The sequence below is a fragment of the Colletotrichum siamense genome (genome assembly GCF_013390195.1).
Source record: "Colletotrichum siamense strain Cg363 chromosome Unknown KSG_Cg363_contig02, whole genome shotgun sequence".
Taxonomy (NCBI): Eukaryota; Fungi; Ascomycota; class Sordariomycetes; order Glomerellales; family Glomerellaceae; genus Colletotrichum; species Colletotrichum siamense.
The window spans coordinates 4,811,231-4,827,592 of NW_023501015.1; the positions used below are offsets into that span (position 1 = coordinate 4,811,231).

The 16,362-nt window shown below is 54.3% G+C and overlaps 3 protein-coding genes across 3 annotated transcripts; 2 read left to right on the plus strand and 1 right to left on the minus strand.

Annotated features, from left to right (window-relative positions):
• Positions 1-4,663: 4,663 nt before the first annotated feature.
• On the plus strand, positions 4,664-7,648 carry GYP5 (GTPase-activating protein GYP5; the record flags this gene model as incomplete). Its single annotated transcript, XM_036635077.1, has 4 exons — positions 4,664-4,843; positions 4,877-5,267; positions 5,328-7,528; positions 7,586-7,648. 4 exons carry the CDS (start codon positions 4,664-4,666, stop codon positions 7,646-7,648), a joined length of 2,835 nt encoding a protein of 944 aa, XP_036500565.1.
• Positions 7,649-10,722: 3,074 nt separating this feature from the next.
• CGCS363_v003229 (Satratoxin biosynthesis SC1 cluster protein 4) lies at positions 10,723-12,303 on the minus strand (the record flags this gene model as incomplete). The annotated part of the gene is made up of 8 exons (XM_036635078.1): positions 10,723-11,240; positions 11,296-11,357; positions 11,411-11,532; positions 11,587-11,838; positions 11,894-11,961; positions 12,015-12,051; positions 12,102-12,121; positions 12,177-12,303. 8 exons carry the CDS (start codon positions 12,301-12,303, stop codon positions 10,723-10,725), a joined length of 1,206 nt encoding a protein of 401 aa, XP_036500564.1.
• Positions 12,304-15,834: 3,531 nt separating this feature from the next.
• Positions 15,835-16,355, plus strand: CGCS363_v003230 (uncharacterized protein; the record flags this gene model as incomplete). Its single annotated transcript, XM_036635079.1, has 2 exons — positions 15,835-16,181; positions 16,235-16,355. 2 exons carry the CDS (start codon positions 15,835-15,837, stop codon positions 16,353-16,355), a joined length of 468 nt encoding a protein of 155 aa, XP_036499602.1.
• Positions 16,356-16,362: the final 7 nt, after the last annotated feature.

Here is a 16,362-nt window from a genome sequence, read left to right on the forward strand (position 1 = left end):
AAGGCCGAAGGTGCAGGACGTCCTTGCAGGGCTACTGTACAAACAGCTTCGCCGAGCGGTCAGTTGAATCGTTGGCGGGGTACGCGTCGCAAGGAAGGTGACGGTGATTCCGAGCTAGCAGCAGGAGGCTAGAACAGGCCGTCGATCGCAACGAGTGTCGGGTGTTGGAGGCGGGAGGGAGGAAAGGTGGAAGGCGAAAGGTGGGATGAGATGTTGGAGAGTTTGGTGGAAAAAGAAGTTGCAGATGTCAAATCGGTATGGAAAGGTAGGTGCGGTTACAGTGGGCCCTTTGCGTAATAGCAAGGAAGGTAGAGGTAGAGGTGGGAGGCACTACTAGGTCCCGGTCTGGCAGGCACCTCAGGTATTAGGTAGCTTCCAAGGCGGGCAGCTCTTCCCAGGTGTAAAACGTGGAGGCACTTAATTTTTTTTTCCCTCTCGGTTGGACTGGCCTGAAGAGGTGTCTAGGGCCAGTGGTGTGTTGCGTGCACCACCTCAGTCATCCATTCGATCAGCTAGAGCGTGTGTTGGGAGAGAGAAGAACCTGGAGCGGTACTGGCTCATTGGTTGGTGCAGACCAGACGGCGACGCAGATGGACGGCAAGCAGGAGCAGGCAGGCGGGATGTTTTGGCGGGCAGCAACCTCCCTCGCCTCAGTAAGAGCCGACCGGGGACACTGTGTAGCAGTGGGCTGCCGGGCGGTAAGGCTGGCCAGGAATTCCGGCCGGACACAGTGAAAGCGGGACGCTGGACGGAGAAGAAAGAAGGATAGCGGGGGAGGTGCGCGCACGGTCCATTACACGCTTGACTTTTTGGAAAGAACGCGGTCGAAAGAAGGCAGCCACCTCGGTACGTACCGAAGGACCGACCAGCAAACAGGAGGGCCGGGACATCACCTCAGTCACATCGCACTTGCAGAGGCAATTACTTCTCTCCTTATCATGCATATGCTCCATAGATGTGTGCCTAACATTCAATATTCTTTGTCACAGCCCGAGAAAGAAAGAGTGAGAGAAGAAGAAGAAAAAAAAAAATCATGGATAAGGTAACAGGTATCTGCCACCTCATCTCAAATTTTGGCAGCCCATGTGGCAGCCGCTGGCCATGTCACTTAGCGGGGCAGCTAGCCGGCTGGATGCCTCAACTAATGTGAGTTGAGGCAAGTACATAATGCGCTGTATGCATGGAAACCGCCTTGCTTTGGTATCCATGGCTTAATGACAACCTTTTTGATCGATTTGCCAAGGCTTATATACTTATCATGGCTATTTCCTCGAACTGAAGCCCACGTCCAATCCGGTTCGCGAGCAATGGCCTCAATGAACTTAGAAGCATCAACGTGCAGTAGAATATGACATAACACTGGATCTCTTGAACCCCACATCCTACGTAGGTAGTGTCTGTAGACCGGCGTGCAATGATAAATCACAGTCACAAAACCCCTACGGCACAGGCCAGTGTCATCATTGGCTTGCCAGCTTATCTGCCTTGTTGCCCAATTCTTCCACTTTTAAGCCAAGCCCAAACTCCTCATTTTCAAACTGACTCTCCATTCTGAGGCATTTGTCTGCATGGAACTACTGGTACATATTTCGCATGGACCGTGACGTATGTAACACCTTGATGCCAGAGAAGAGTGAGAGAGATTCGAGAAAGTTCACGAGGTTCGCCTATGCATGTGTGTGTTGTCAGTCCTACTACCCAAGTTCTGGACGCTATCAAGTTGCAAACCGAATTAGACATTCGTCTCACTACACATAAATCGAGGCTTCCAAGTCGTTCTTTATTTCAGTCTATGTTTCTGCAACCTACATTGTTGAAGGCTGCAGTTAATTCAAATTTACTCGGAAAGTCGCGAAGAAGAACCACGTGTGCTGAGTTCCTGCACCTAGACCGTTGGCACGTGCAGGACAGCATTGGCAAAGAAAAGACAATATACCTACTGTTATGATCGTGTCAAGACAAGCATGGATGTCTCATTGTTTATCCAAACAAGATTGGTTCGCCTGCCTGCTCTCCTCGCCATTAGGGTTTGTCTCTTTCGTCTTCCAGACAAAGTTTTCATCTAGTCAGGCGCAGAAGCGATCTCAGCATCAACATGAGTGAAGGCGCATCGTAATCTTATTGATGAGTCAGGCAAGTTGGGTATGGCAGCAAGCAGCAAGGCTCACGAAGTCGCGATGCCAACCTGGCTATCTGGGTGTGGAAGTGTGCACAAGATACAAACCACACCACCACAATGTAATCCGCCATCTGACCGGGTCGCATCGCATCGTGAGCTTGCGAGAATTTCAAGAAAACAACATCTCGCATGTTAGTAGAGTTCATTAAGAATTATTAAATAATAATGCCAGTAGTCAAAGTAAGCGTGCCCTTCTCAACGAGTTCAGACGAATCTCCAAACGCGAGTCAAGAAAGCATCTCGACTCGCGATCCATGAAAGTCACGCTTTTGACTCTTTCGCGATCTCAGTAGCGTAGTTTCCCTCTAGCTCATTGTTTCCATCGGAGCTATCTTCACATCTCCTGTTCGTCGCCAGCACATGACATCGAGTGGCTGAAGAGCAACAGCCTCCAACCTCTGGATACTGAATAATGGCGCTCACGTGGCTCGCGCCCGATCTTTGGATGTGGCTGGTGCTGTTCGAAGAGGTGATTTGCGAGTGGCACTGCAACATTCCAATGCCGTTAGACGAGACGATGAGTGCCGGCGGCGAGTGTGAATCAACCAACAGGGGACGGTAGCCCCCGCGAACCAAGCCAATGTGAAGGAGGGAGCCTCCTTGAGTGCCAAGGCGGTAAAACGAGGTTGAAAGGTGAAGTCCAAGGCAACGGCAGCCCACCGGCTTCTTGGACGGCAAGAGAAGCGCCCTCGGTGCAGTCGACCGCCGAGCCGGCTCAACCAACACAGCAGAGTAGACGCGGCGTCACGCCGGACCTGCGGGCCCTCGGAAAGGGGAAAAGGGCAGGGGCGGATGAGATCTACCGCCGATTGCAACGGCGTAGGAATCTGCAGATCACACCAATGGGGAATGGCTGGAGATACGGGTGTTCTACTCTGGGAGCCGCTGGCTGAGTGAGACAAAGACAAGTACCGAGCAGGTACTCTGTATCCTGCCAACCCCCCAATGCTGTGCTTTCAGCGGCGAGCCATCGTGCCATCCGACAGACTTGTGCTGCAGGGGCGGCGGATGCCGCTGGGCTGAACAAGCCCATTTGGAGACAAGCTCGTCTCGGGAACCGCCCACGCATGCTTCAGAGACAAACAAACAAACAAAAAAAAAGAAGCAAGGCGTAAGTAATGCTTGGCCTCGTCAGCCTGCCTGGCCTTCGTGTCTGGTTGCTTACATGGAGACAAGCTGTCGTGAGTGGTGTCGTCCGATGTAGGTGGCTCGTTTACCTTGGGGAATAAACTCTCATTTCTACCAATATTCCATGAACGTAAGCATTGATGGCATTGATGACAATGCGCCCAAGGTCACCAAAAGGCCCAGACCGCTCGTTGAGAGCCGATGAACCAGCATAGAGATAGCAGTGATTCCGCCTCAGCAGTGCCACAGAGAGAAACAGGAGAAACAGAAGCTTCTGGGGGGCTGAAAAGGGCAGGAAGAAGGGCGTGGAAAGTGGTGGGCAATTATCAAGAAACACCAAGTTCCCTGCCGCGTCGATCCCAGCAATTTCCTTTGGCCGGGCCTGGTTGAAGGGCCCTGTCGTTCGTTGTGGCATTTCCCCCCCTCTGAGAGCTTGTGAGTGCGGTGGAGGGGACGGGGGATGGCTTGCGAACCTGGAAGTTGCTGAGAGCCCGTCCCAAAGATGAGGCGGCATTGGAGGAGGAACTCGAAAGTCACGGCAGCCAGACCCCCGAAACAGAGAACGATCCCGTGCCGTAGCGGCACGCTAGCCTGCCACTGGCCGGCCGTTTACTGGACGTTTCCCCCCCTTTTCCCCTCCCTAAGGTGTGACCCTGGCCCCCAGCGAGAGACCGGTGGTGGAGCTTGTTCAGGGTGCTGGGGACCGACACAGGGGATACTTGATGATTTCGAGCGAATACGGGCACGCTTCTGGGCCACCGCAATCCACCTCACTCAATTGAGGTGCTGTCAAGTGAGAGGTTTCGCTTCTGAAGAGGGCCATGCTGATATTTGGTGGGCGCATAACAGCCTGTAGGTACATTTCCCAGGTCTCCATCTGCGGTGAGGCTCAGCTTCGATTCCCCGTAACCCATCTCACCCAGCCAGAAAGAAAAGAAAAAAAAAGGGAGGGAGACGCCTACCTACCGTAAAGTGGCTATCAACCCTCGACCCTCGAATCCTCCTCTGTCCTTTGACTCTCAACTCACCCGTCGTCCTGGCAAGCGCAACGACACAAAACAACACAGCACATCCCCGCGAACACCTCCTCTGCACCCCACGATACACAACAAAAGCTGTGTCCTGCAGCCTGCACCTTGCCGCGAGTATTCTTCAGCAGCAGCAGCAGCAGCAGCACAGACGACACAGTGTACATTGCCGTTGCCCAGTGCTGGACCCCATCTCCATGGCCACCGCCTAGTCTCAAGTTCGACCTTGACCCGAGGACTCCCCAAAACCGCTGCACTCCTCCACGAACCTGTACGAATACCCCAAATCGCGGTCTGCGAGAGTTGACCTGCAATTCTCGACGACACCATGTCCCAGCCAGACGAGCCCGTCAAGTCTCCGATCCCGGCTACCAAGGATAAGAGGCTATCGATCGACTCCGACTCCGACTCGGACAAGGAGAATGTAACGCCCCCCGTCCTCCCTCCAGACACGTCCGAGCCCTTGGGGATCCTCTCGGGGCTCCTGCCGTCGCAGCGGCGGAATCCAGTAGGACATGGTTGGCTGACACTGCTGGAATAGTCACAGGATGATTTCGAAGACGCCGTCGTCGATGTCGCCGAGGTAGCTGAAGTCGCTGAGGTCGCTGAGGTGCGCTCCCTTACCACGAGGACGCCCTCGGTCTCGAAAGCACCGCCCACCGAACCCCCCACGGAGCCAGAGTCCCCGAAAAAGGAGGCAAAGGAGGCACAGGAGGCAAAGCAGGCACAAGAAGAGGACAGCGACGTCGAAGACGACGCACCCCCCACACCCCCAAAGGACGAGCCGATAGTCGCAGATGATCTCAAGAGCGACGAGGAAGATGTTGAAATCAAGCGGAAGCCTTCTCCAGTCTCCCACCGACTTTCCAATACCTCCAATTTGGACAATGTCAATCTCGACGACGACCACACCGCCGCCCCACAGGAGCCAGGTGCGTTTGTTTCGTCGCATGAACTGATTGACGTGTGTCAATATGCTAATCTTAATGCAGAGCCCAAAGCCAGTAGCCCTCCTCCCCCTAGAGTGCCATCCAAGAAAATATCAATAAGCAGCATCACTGGCGCCCTGCCCTCCATGCCATGGTCGCCCCCCGCCGATCCGACTCCCGCTAAATCTCCTATTGCACCTGCTGCACCCCTGCCGCAAGCCGTTCCAGCTCCTCCTCCTGTCCCCGTATCACACCCAGGTCCTCCGACAAGGAAGCTCACCAGCCCCTTCGCCTGGCTGTCACGAAACAGCGGCAGCAAGGAGAAAGAAACCTCCCCACCGCCCGCCGCCTCGCCTCGACGGAATACTGCTAGCTCCATCGCCACATTGACTAGCAATCCTGAGATGATGCTCAGCAGGCTAGACGAAGAGGAAGGTGAAGGCAAGCACGGTGTGGCCCGACACAGCTTGAAGGATCGCTTCAAGATGGTCAGGATGCGGGAAGAGGCAGGCATTACGCTCGACGATGACAAGACGCCCGTCCCACCGCCAAAGGGCCTCGGCCTGTCCACACCTCCCGCTCAAAATGGTGACAAGGAGCTTGGTGCAGAACCGCCCAAGTCGCCTCTGCCAACAACACCGAACCCAGCACTGGCCCCCGGGACAGTATCTGGAGTATCGGCAGGTCCCTCTGACATGCCCGATGCCCAAATTGACTGGGACCTGTGGCAGTCGGTGGTGTACGAGGGTCCGGCCGTCGTTGCTCGTACGAGCGCCGAGGATTTGAACAGGGCTATCGCCACTGGTATTCCTAGTGCCATTCGAGGAGTAATTTGGCAGGTCCTGGCGCAGAGCAACAGCGAAGAGCTCGAGATCATGTACAGAGAGCTCGTTGCCCGTGGTACAGACAAGGAAAAGAACAGGAACAGCAATGGCACCCTCAGCTCGGGTAGCAACGGTACCCTCAGCATCCAGAATGAGGCAGTCAACTCTTCCGCCTCATCCATCCACTCGGAGCATTCAGCAGTCAACGGCAACGGCATGCCTTCACCGAACGAGAAAAGCGCCGAGGCCATCGCGAAGGCTCAACAGGCCGCAACGGCAGCCAGGCAAAAGAAGCAAAAGGAGGATGCTGCCATGATTCAGAAGCTGGAAAAGACGATCCGACGCGATATGGGTGCGAGAACTAGCTTCTCCAAGTACGCTGCCGCCGCTGGGCTTCAAGAGGGCCTCTTTGGTGTGTGCAAGGCGTATGCTCTGTACGACGAGGCTGTTGGCTATGCTCAGGGCATGAACTTCTTGATCATGCCCCTTCTGTTCAACACGACCGAGGAGGAGGCTTTCTGTCTGTTGGTAAGGCTGATGAACCATTACCACCTGCGCGACCTGTTCATCCAGGACATGCCCGGTTTGCACAAGAACCTCTACATCTTCGAGCGTCTGCTTGAGGACTTCGAGCCTGCTCTGTACTGCCACCTTCGCCGTCGCAGCATCTCGCCTCACCTGTACGCAACCCAATGGTTCCTGACGCTCTTCGCATACCGCTTCCCTCTGCAACTGGTACTGCGCATCTACGACTTGATTCTGTCTGAAGGCTTGTCGGCCATCCTGCGGTTTGGCATCGTTTTGATGCAAAAGAACGCTGCCAACTTGCTGGCCATTTCGGACATGCAGCAACTTACCGTGTTCCTGAAGGACAAGCTCTTTGATGCCTACATTGACCACGCGCCGAGCGCAGGAAGCATTTTGGAGAATGGCTTCTTTGGCAGCTCTAGCGCCAGCCAAGACAAGGAAGTCTACCGTGCCGACCAGCTCGTCAGAGATGCCTGTGACGTCAAGATCACACCCGAAATCTTGAAGGCATACACTGCGGAGTGGGAGGAGAAGACGAGGACGGAGAAGGAGCGCGAGCAGGAGCTTGAGCAACTGCGTAACGCCAACATTAACTTCGCCGTCAAGGTGCGTAAGCTCGAGGAGCGTGTTGAGGCCTACGATAGTGAGCAAGCGGCCCTCGCGACCGAGCTTGTCCACACCAAGGTTGAGAATGAAGAGCTCAAGGACGAGAACGAGAGTCTCAAGGGCCAAGTCCGCGAGCTGCGCAACGTCATCGAGAAGCAGCCGGAGGAGCTCGAGAACGCCTGGAAGCTGGAGCGAGATGATCTCATGAAGCGCAACGCGAACGTTCACGAGGAGAACCAGAAATTGGAGAAGGAGTTGGCAGAGCTGGAGGAGGAGCTTGTACAAACGAAGATGCAGTATGCTGAGGTAAGCACATTCCGTCCGCATACACCCTGTTCTCGACGAATGCTGACCACCGTCCAGATCAATTCTCAACATGAGACCCTGACACGCAAGTGGACGGACCTCAAGCGACAGTTCGCCTAGAGTGATTTGCCGATATACAACCCTGGCAGCCCCAGAAGCAGAGTTCATTGAACATCTTAATGTACAAAATTAATGATAGCTTCCCATGCAAATGGGGTTTCGTGTGTGTTTGCTGGCCCAACGCACATCAGGGCGGCAAGCTGGGTGATGGCGGTGAGGAACCACGAGCTGAGAAGCGGCGGTTGTTCATGTTTGATATCCCACCAAACGCACAGGAGACAACAACAGAGAGTAGTAGGAATAAGTCGAGGAGAATCATACATGTCGGTCAACACATGTCCTGGCACGGAGTTACAGTTGGAGCCCACAGACCCGATTTTCACGTAGGGTGCCCTTGCTAGGAAAAGGGAGGCAGGGCCGCGCAGGGGAGGCAACCGGCCAGGTTCTGGTGCAGTTTCTCTATACTTAGACACAAGTTACAACAACATGCACAATACATACAGAGACAACCCCATGGAACATCACTGGCAGAGATTTACAATGAGTGGACGCGGAGACAATGTGAATGAAGCTCAGGCGGGCAAAAACTTGGTGGTATAGTCTTTTTGAGTTCTTCCTAATAACCCAGATCCGTCCGTCGGCACGGTTTGATATTTCCCGAGCCTACTTTCGCTGTAGACTGATTGACGCCCCCTGGATGCTTTTTTGACCAGACGACGTTTTAAAAAAAACCTCTTGAACACCAAGAACAACCGTTGCCCGATAAAAACGTTGTTTTTCATTCCCGTTACACGTGGCTCTTTCGTTAGAGAAAGCCACGGGGGCCATCTAATACAACCCAAGATTTTTGATTCATTCCATCCCTTCCCACACCACGGTAAACACCATGCAGCCAAACTTACGAGGCGCGCGACGTTTACTTGTGGAGCTTGCGCTGGTAGAAGGCGAGCTCCTCACCCTCGAGGATGTAACCGTCGCAGCGGCCGGACTGGCCGGGACGGGAGGAGACGACGGCGTACAGGCGACCGGCCTCGAACTGCTTCTCGAGGGCGTTCTCGACCTTGCCCTGGGCGGCGTAGCGCTCGGCCTGCTTCTTCTCGACGGACTTGGACTTCTTGACCTCCTCAGCCTTCTCGCCGGCGGCGGCCTGCTGCTTCTGCTGGCGGCGACGGCCGAGGGCCTGGCCGTAGTGGGCCTCGTACCACTGGCGGAAGGGGGCGGCATCGATCTGGACGACGGCGGACTTGGTCAGGGTGTTGGTGCGGACGAGCTCGTTGTTGGAAGGGTGGTAGGCGACGCCGATGACACGGGTCTTGCGGGTGCAGCCCTCGGAGGCCCAGGCGAAGTTGCCGGAGTCGAGACGCAGGGCGCGGTACTTGTGGTTGCCGCCGCGGGTGCGGACCGTGTGGACTCGCTTGGGGCCGATACGGGTGCTGGCACCCTGGCGACCGGCCTCGAAAGCGCGCTTCTTCCCTGTTGGACAGAAAGGTCAGAACGCATGCTTGGTAAGAGCATACGGGCTTTCGAATGTGTTACGCACGGTAGTAGGCGCGCTTGGCACCGGAAGCGGAACGCTTGTGACGGGAATCTCTGGAGATACCCATGATTGCTTATGCTGTTCGGAAGATGGAGGGGTTAGCGACTGTTTTTTCTTCTTCTTTTGGTGACTGGGAATGACAGAGGAGAGCGGGAGGGAAGGGAAGGGAAGGGGGAGAGAGAGGAGTTGATGATGCTCGCCAGGGAGATATCGCGAATTCGCCCTCGTGATCTTTTCTCGCAGGAAAATGTTCGAAGAGAACCGGGGAAATCGAGGTATATCGCAATTCGCTTTTGCGGCCTGGCGCCTTTTTCTCTTCGTTCTCTCTCGTATGTGTGTACGATCGTCAACTAACCTGATGGTGACTCAGATGGCAATCGGTTGTTGGCCGTGGGGTGGTGGTTGTCGAGGTTGTCGGGGATGAACTTTTCGTAGAGTTCAGGATGAGTGGGAAAATTCGACATAATTGTGCGGGCTCGCTAGCTCCATCTCGCTGAGCACGGACCATGCTAGGGCATTCTGGTCCGACCGTTCATTGGCTTGTCGGTGTAGATGGATTCGTACTCGGTGAGCGCTATCGATAAGCATAGTGGGTCCAGTTGACCCTCGCCTACATGCCAGACCGAAGTCTTCACCGATGCTAAGAGAGCTCTTAACAACCCTCCCCTGCTTGCGCTTCTGCAGACGATTACGGAGGGTTCTGTTTGTTCCTCGGACAGCTCATTCTGATAAGTCTCTTGCCACCAAGCGGCTATCGTAAGCTTTTCCACAGTGACATGTGAACTTTCTACACCTCGACTCCCTGCCAGCACACCTCAATCTCGAGCAACGGGCAGATGCTACCTCACTAGCCTCATCTATATCCATCACACATGACGAATATGATCTTGCCGGCTGTTTGATCGGAATGACTGCAAGAGGCACTCATCTCATGTCTCGGAGATTTCATTCGATTCTCGTTTGTCAACCAATGTTTGAAGCAAAGAAAAAAAGGGGGCTGTGGAGGCCTTCCCGTCGTTTCTGTAACACCAAGCAAGGCGGATCAAGACATCAAATCCGAGCCGGATCCGGGATGTGTCTACAAGCAAAGCAGCCCGGCCTTCGGAGGTTGTGCGCACTTTGGCCGAACGGAAAACCCGGGCTTCCATCTCTACACACCACCAGACTCCACACCGCAAGAGTCGGATCTTTCAAGCATGGACTGTGTCAAACTCGTTCTCTCTAACAACTTGACAGGCGAGACATTACATGCAGACATCGGGCACATCCCAAGTTGGGTTGAACCGCTTCCAAACGCCAACTGTTCATGGGAGCGATCGTCTGGTCAGTTCTCGGAGGGCAGAGAGTTTGTGTGAAAAGTTCCAAAGAAGTGAATTCGGCCTGTTCATGCAGGCCTTAAGTGTATCGCGCAGCGACTCCTAATATAGGGGCATAGGTCAAGCCAAAGTTGGCGAGCCCGTTCTTCGCCAGATGCTGTGTTTTATATACATTATAACAACCGTCAAATACGGCCATGCGTATGTACCAATTTTTGTTTTTGCGTAAACCAAAAGGACCCGCCCATTTCGTCGCCCCGACGGGCGATGTGGTATCAAATTCAGTCGTCCGAGATCCACCCCGTGCCGTTGTGAATATTTCCTCGACTCTTCCGCCTGGCCATCGGCCTGCCAGCTGGGAAGTACGGGTCCATAACGTCTGGTGACGCTGGCCTGACCTCTTGGTGAATGTCGTTCTTCACCTTGATGATGCCCATCTCCACGCTGTGTGTGAGCGAAGGCTTGTCGAGGTCTAGGGGGAGGATGTTCTCCATGCTCTCCGTGTTGGTGCGGGTTCCGCTGCCGGTGCCGTAGGAACTCGAACTTTGAGAAAGTTTTCCGAAACCTTGTTTTGCCGCGCCGCGAGCGTATGCGTTTTGGGCGAGGTACGGTTTGGAGCCGCCTATTGTGGTTCGCTGGTTGGCGTAGTAGTTCTTCGAAAACTTGCCCGTCGAGAGGCCGAGAGCCTTGTTCAGGGCGGGGAACTTCGAGATCAACGGTCGCAGGGAGGGGACGCCAGAGCAGATGATAAGGGCGCAGACTTCGACTTCTGACCAGAGCAGGGGATCGGCAACCAAGACTGAGATAGTTAGTTGTAGTTCCCGGTGTTACTAAGGAACGGAAATAGTACTCACAAGTAACGTCTTTGTCGAACGCGTTGATGTAGCTGACTCTGATGACCGAAATAATACAAACCCTTGACGGAGTTAGATCTTTATCCAGTCTGGATTGGGTATGAAATGCACTTACAGCAAGCCCAAGGAAAGCATGAAAATTACACCACAGCGCTTCGCCATCGGCAATTGCAACTTCCAGATGGTGGGAATCGGTTGGACAAAAAGCACCAAATCCGTCAATAATTTGATGGCAAACTGGTGAAAGTTAGCGCCACAAGTCAGGGATGGTTGCAATAAGAGGAGACTGACAGCTGAATAGTAGAATATGGTCAAGTCTAGACATGTCCCAGGAATAGACGGAGTCCAAGCTCTTGGTATGGGATTACATCTAAAGATGACGACTGCTGTCTCTTCAATGCCTTCCGCAAGAAGCAAGATCAGGAGAAACTTGTTGATTCTCTGATACATCTGGTCGGGAAGTAGCCGCAAGTAGAGAACGGTAAATGACATCTTCACCGTCACAAACGCCCAGATGTAAGTGAGCTGCGTGACGACTTGTAGCTATGCACACCATGTCAGCGAGACGTCACCAAAGAAGATTATCGGTTGCCCTAACCCTCAAAAACTCTGCGAAGTCTGATTTCGACACGTCCTGGAAGTGTGATCCCAAGCCGACGTTGGTCACTACAAGTTGTGTTAATGGAAATCAACTGGGAAGTGCGTTCCTTGAGACTCACTGGCAAGAATTGCACCGCAAAGAGCCATTGCCAGCACCTATTTCTGTTAGACGATATCATTGATCAAGGGCTTTTGAAGCATCTTACCCAACTAATGATCACCAGTGCTGCCAACTGTCAGTGATGATTCTCGAAAAACTTTAATCGACAACGGGAACTTACTGTCATCCCACCCGACACTCCTCAACAGCACACTCCTCACGCATGTTCTCATCACGACAGTAAGCGTGATGAAGGTCATCAGCATGATGGTCACGCTCGCCGTCTGGCCGACCTTGTCGTCCGCCATGTTTGATGATGAGGGTTACACTGCAGGCCCAGAATTTGGTGTTCCTCTTGGAATGGATCTCGAGCGAACGAGAGCGGGGGGAACGGGCGGGAGGGTAGTTTATGATCCAGCCCGCACACAGAAGAACGGACTGACAAGAGAAGAGAAGGAGTCAGGATGGTCCATGACTGACAGGTGGTCCCCTACGTATGTACTGGGCGGTGGTTCGAATGCATTGAGCAGACACAACAACGAATGCGAACCCAGCACCCGGCCCTTCAACTGCTGTCTGATCTCTCCAGCGATGCTCCCAGTCTGGGTTGGTCAACATAGTCTGATGAAAAGAGATGGTCTGGACTGCCCATGTGCAGCCGTTCCACGGGTCATGCGTGCGCCAAAACAAGGTGTCGGGTCGGGTGGTGGACGACGAACCGGAAGGAGTTTGGACAAGGACCGCATGTGAGCAAACGTCGTTCGACAGCAACGATAGCAACCCGGGTCGAAGCGTAGGCTTTCCGCGGCCACACACAGTTGAGAGGATTTACTTGCGAGCCCCTTGCCCGTGAGGTTAAACTTCCAACAGCCAAGTTTCATAGTCCAAAGGCTGGTTGATCGACGGTAGGGAAGACCGTCTAGAAGATCGGGCTCTGCAGCAAGATGGGCCACACATCTTGAGGATCTGAGAGCCTGATTGGCAGAACGAAATGCGACAAACCCAACGGCTTGAACCCGCCGACGGGTCGACCTTGCGAGAACCCACAGGGGAATCCGGGGAAACCGAGCGGGGTCTCAAGCTACGCGAGTACATCATGCACGTCCGACGTCTTGTTGTATGTGTGTGCGTATTGCCAGACCGTGCTCTACCCGTCACGGAAATCCAGAAGAACTTCGAGAACGTCTGCGTTTGCCTGCCGATTGCACAGATGGAGGGAGCCGCCCATGACTCGTCCGGACATCGGAACAGAAACATGTGTATCTAGAGAGACCTTGCTCAGACCGGCCAGTCAGCCTAAAGCCTCAAACTCTGAGAGCTTCCAAGAGTCTGGCACCGGTGGTGCGTTCCCGTGATCCAATAGCATTTGATTTAATTGACCGTACACCACTCGAGAATTCGGTATGCTTGAGCTGCAGTGGATGTTGTTTTGCCGTGCCGTAGATGCTTGTCTTCTACTAGCTGCGCTGGCGGCAGCAGACTACAATGCATTGACAACACGCAGCCAAGCCGCTTCGGGGAATTCTGGCCATGTTTGTTACCAGGCTGCCGAGCCTCCTCGTCTAAATCCTCCAAACGCCGACCAAAGGCCACGAGTTGGCTATGACATACCAGTCTGTGCGTGCGGATTGGTACTCCCCGACGGAAAAGAGAGCAGTTTGATGCCAACTAGTCAGGCTCATCGTCCATCGCGGACACGGGGACGCAGACTAAGAAACGGCGCTTCAAACTGCTTCATATTGTCATTGACGAGGGCACTTGCGCTCCTCCCCGAGCTATGGGCTGTGGGTTGACGTGCGGCTGCCCATTCTTAGATCTGTCGAGAACTACTCACGCACCCGTTCAACGTGCCGCGCCATCGCTCTGCTCCGCGGGGCTTACGAACAGGACCGCCTTGATGACGGCAGAATATCGGCGATGAATTGCTAGTGGGTATAACGGCATGTGGGAAGAGTGCACTATCCACCTGGAGTCGCGGCGTGTTGTGTGCCAGAGGGATTTCGTGTGTTGGGTTTCAGTCTTTTCGCCTACGCCGCGGTGAAAAGCGATGGCCTCGGGGGAGTACCGACGTCGGGATTGGAGGTTCGAGTAAGCGCCGTCACGCAGGTGCGCTAATGATGGAACAATAGAAGAGGTGACATACACTCCACGAGGGCATCGACAAGAGAGGGATTGCTTGCAGAGCAAGTGACGACAGACAGCGTGTGTGAGTGGGTTTGATCAGTTCAACTCCAAGAGCAAGGTGATGGCTGGTGGGATAGCTCCGCATACTGTGAGGCGCCATTTCTGACTCGTCGTTTATTTGTAGACGAAGCGAAACTCATCTGAAGATCCGTGACGGGAAACGTCGCAAAGGCCTCATTAGCCGCTAAGTGCATTGTTACCGCAGCCAAGATCTGGGAAATCCGGTTGCCCAGTGAGGGATCATACGAGATACGAGCCTTCTTCATCACCAGAGCCGCCGTTTAGCTATGGGACGGAGGCGAGGGAAACGCTTGGCCCCTTCTTGCCAGGTGCCGCTTGCATTTTCGCCATATATGTCGAAGGTTCCTCGTGCAAGTTGCAGCTGGCGGCGATTGAGCGGCAAGTCAAGGCGCCGCGGCAATCAAAGTTTGGTTGTTCTCGAGGACGAGTGTCGGCCGACAGGTGAGCTCAGAGAAGCAACGTCAGAGTCAGGACATCCGCACGTGGTGCGATCTCAACCCAAACTCAAAAGAGCCGTGTCTCTGATGGATGGGACAAACAGGGCCACCAACGCAGATTGTCCGATGAAAGAGCGACTTGTGAGACGGAAAGTCAATTATCGCCCTGCCCAGATATTTCTGGGCTGCCAAGTGTGATCACCACAGACATCTGAACCTAATATCCGGTTGGCCGCGAGAAGGTTCGGAGGTTACGCAACAGCAAGAGGGAATAAAGGAATGCCATTCGACATGTTGGTCCGGAGGGTTGCGTTGGTTGGTTGTCGCGGGTGCCGCATTCCCGATTGAGCAGGAAACGAGGTGGTGGCTACCCTGAGAAAGGGTTCTCTTGGCAGAAATCCGACTCGTAGATGGATGGCGTGCTTCGCTGGAGGCCTGAATGCCCGAGGCGTGTCGACGAGGGAGGTGATTACCTGGATGCTGACGACAGAGGTAGAGAAAGAGACAATGGCGACAACTGACGACGACGGCAATAGCAATGGTGAGACAGTCGATGAAAACGACAACGAGAAGGAACGAGTCGAGGCTCGAAGCCTGCGGGATAATTCTGAGGCTCCAAATCAATGTGCGACAGCCACGAGTCCATGGAAGCCACGACCCACCCCTCCAAGTGCAGCAGCGACTGCGAGGCGATCGTGAGGGTGCCGAATGGGCAAGTGCGTGGCGGATGGGAAAGTGAGCATGGTGTTTTGAACATGTTCCAGAAGGAGCGAAGTTCGCGCCGGCCCCACCCACCACCCACCACCCACCACCCACCGGACCCCGTTCCTTCCCCAGAAACTGCAAGGAAACCTCGGAGATTTACCCGATGATCTTCCCCCCACCAGGGTTCCTTCCCGCTGCTGCGTCTCACTGATACGTCCAAGGCCACTTACACGGAAGGCACGCATGTGAGGCGAATCGAGCTGCCACACCACACGGCACCCAACGTCACTCCCGTTTGCGCGACGTCGTTGCTGGCCGGACCTCACTTCACCTCCAAGTAACAACCTACAAACAAACCTGCAGATTCACACAAACCATCCTCGAAAACCTACCTACGAGATATCCTCGGTTGCGTTCGTCGTCCTTTGCCTCAGTAATTGTTATTTTCTGCCTTTTGCTTCAGTTCGCCCTACTACCTAATACATCTACACAATGAAGTCCGCCTTCGCCCTCGCAGCATTTGCTCCTCTCGTCGTCCTGGCTGTACCTCCGGCCTGTCTCCTGGCTTCTCTTGAAGAACAAGGCGTCCCCAGCGGAGTAGAATACATCTGCGAGGTTAAGCAAAAAGACATGCTGGGTAATCTGACCGTCACTTGCAACGCCGAAGATCTCAAACCAGCCTACGAGAGCTTCGCCTCTACCTGTGCGCTGGTTGGCATCGATGTGGCCGGACTGCCTGCGCCATCTTCATCCTCTTCGCCCTCACCTACTCCGTCTGCCACCAACTCCGATGCTTCCAGCGTTCCTCAAGCCACGGGGGCACCGTCCACCACCATCTCGTGAGTACTGGCCTAACCCAGACAGCCCACAGAATGGGACTGACAATGACCAGAACACCGAGTGCTAGCACTTCGAAACCTGCTAGTGCTGCCGCTGCCATTGCACCTCACGCAGTCCTGTTTACAATCTTTGGTCTGTCGACTACAGGTCTCTTCAGCATTGTTTTCCTGTGAGGGGGGC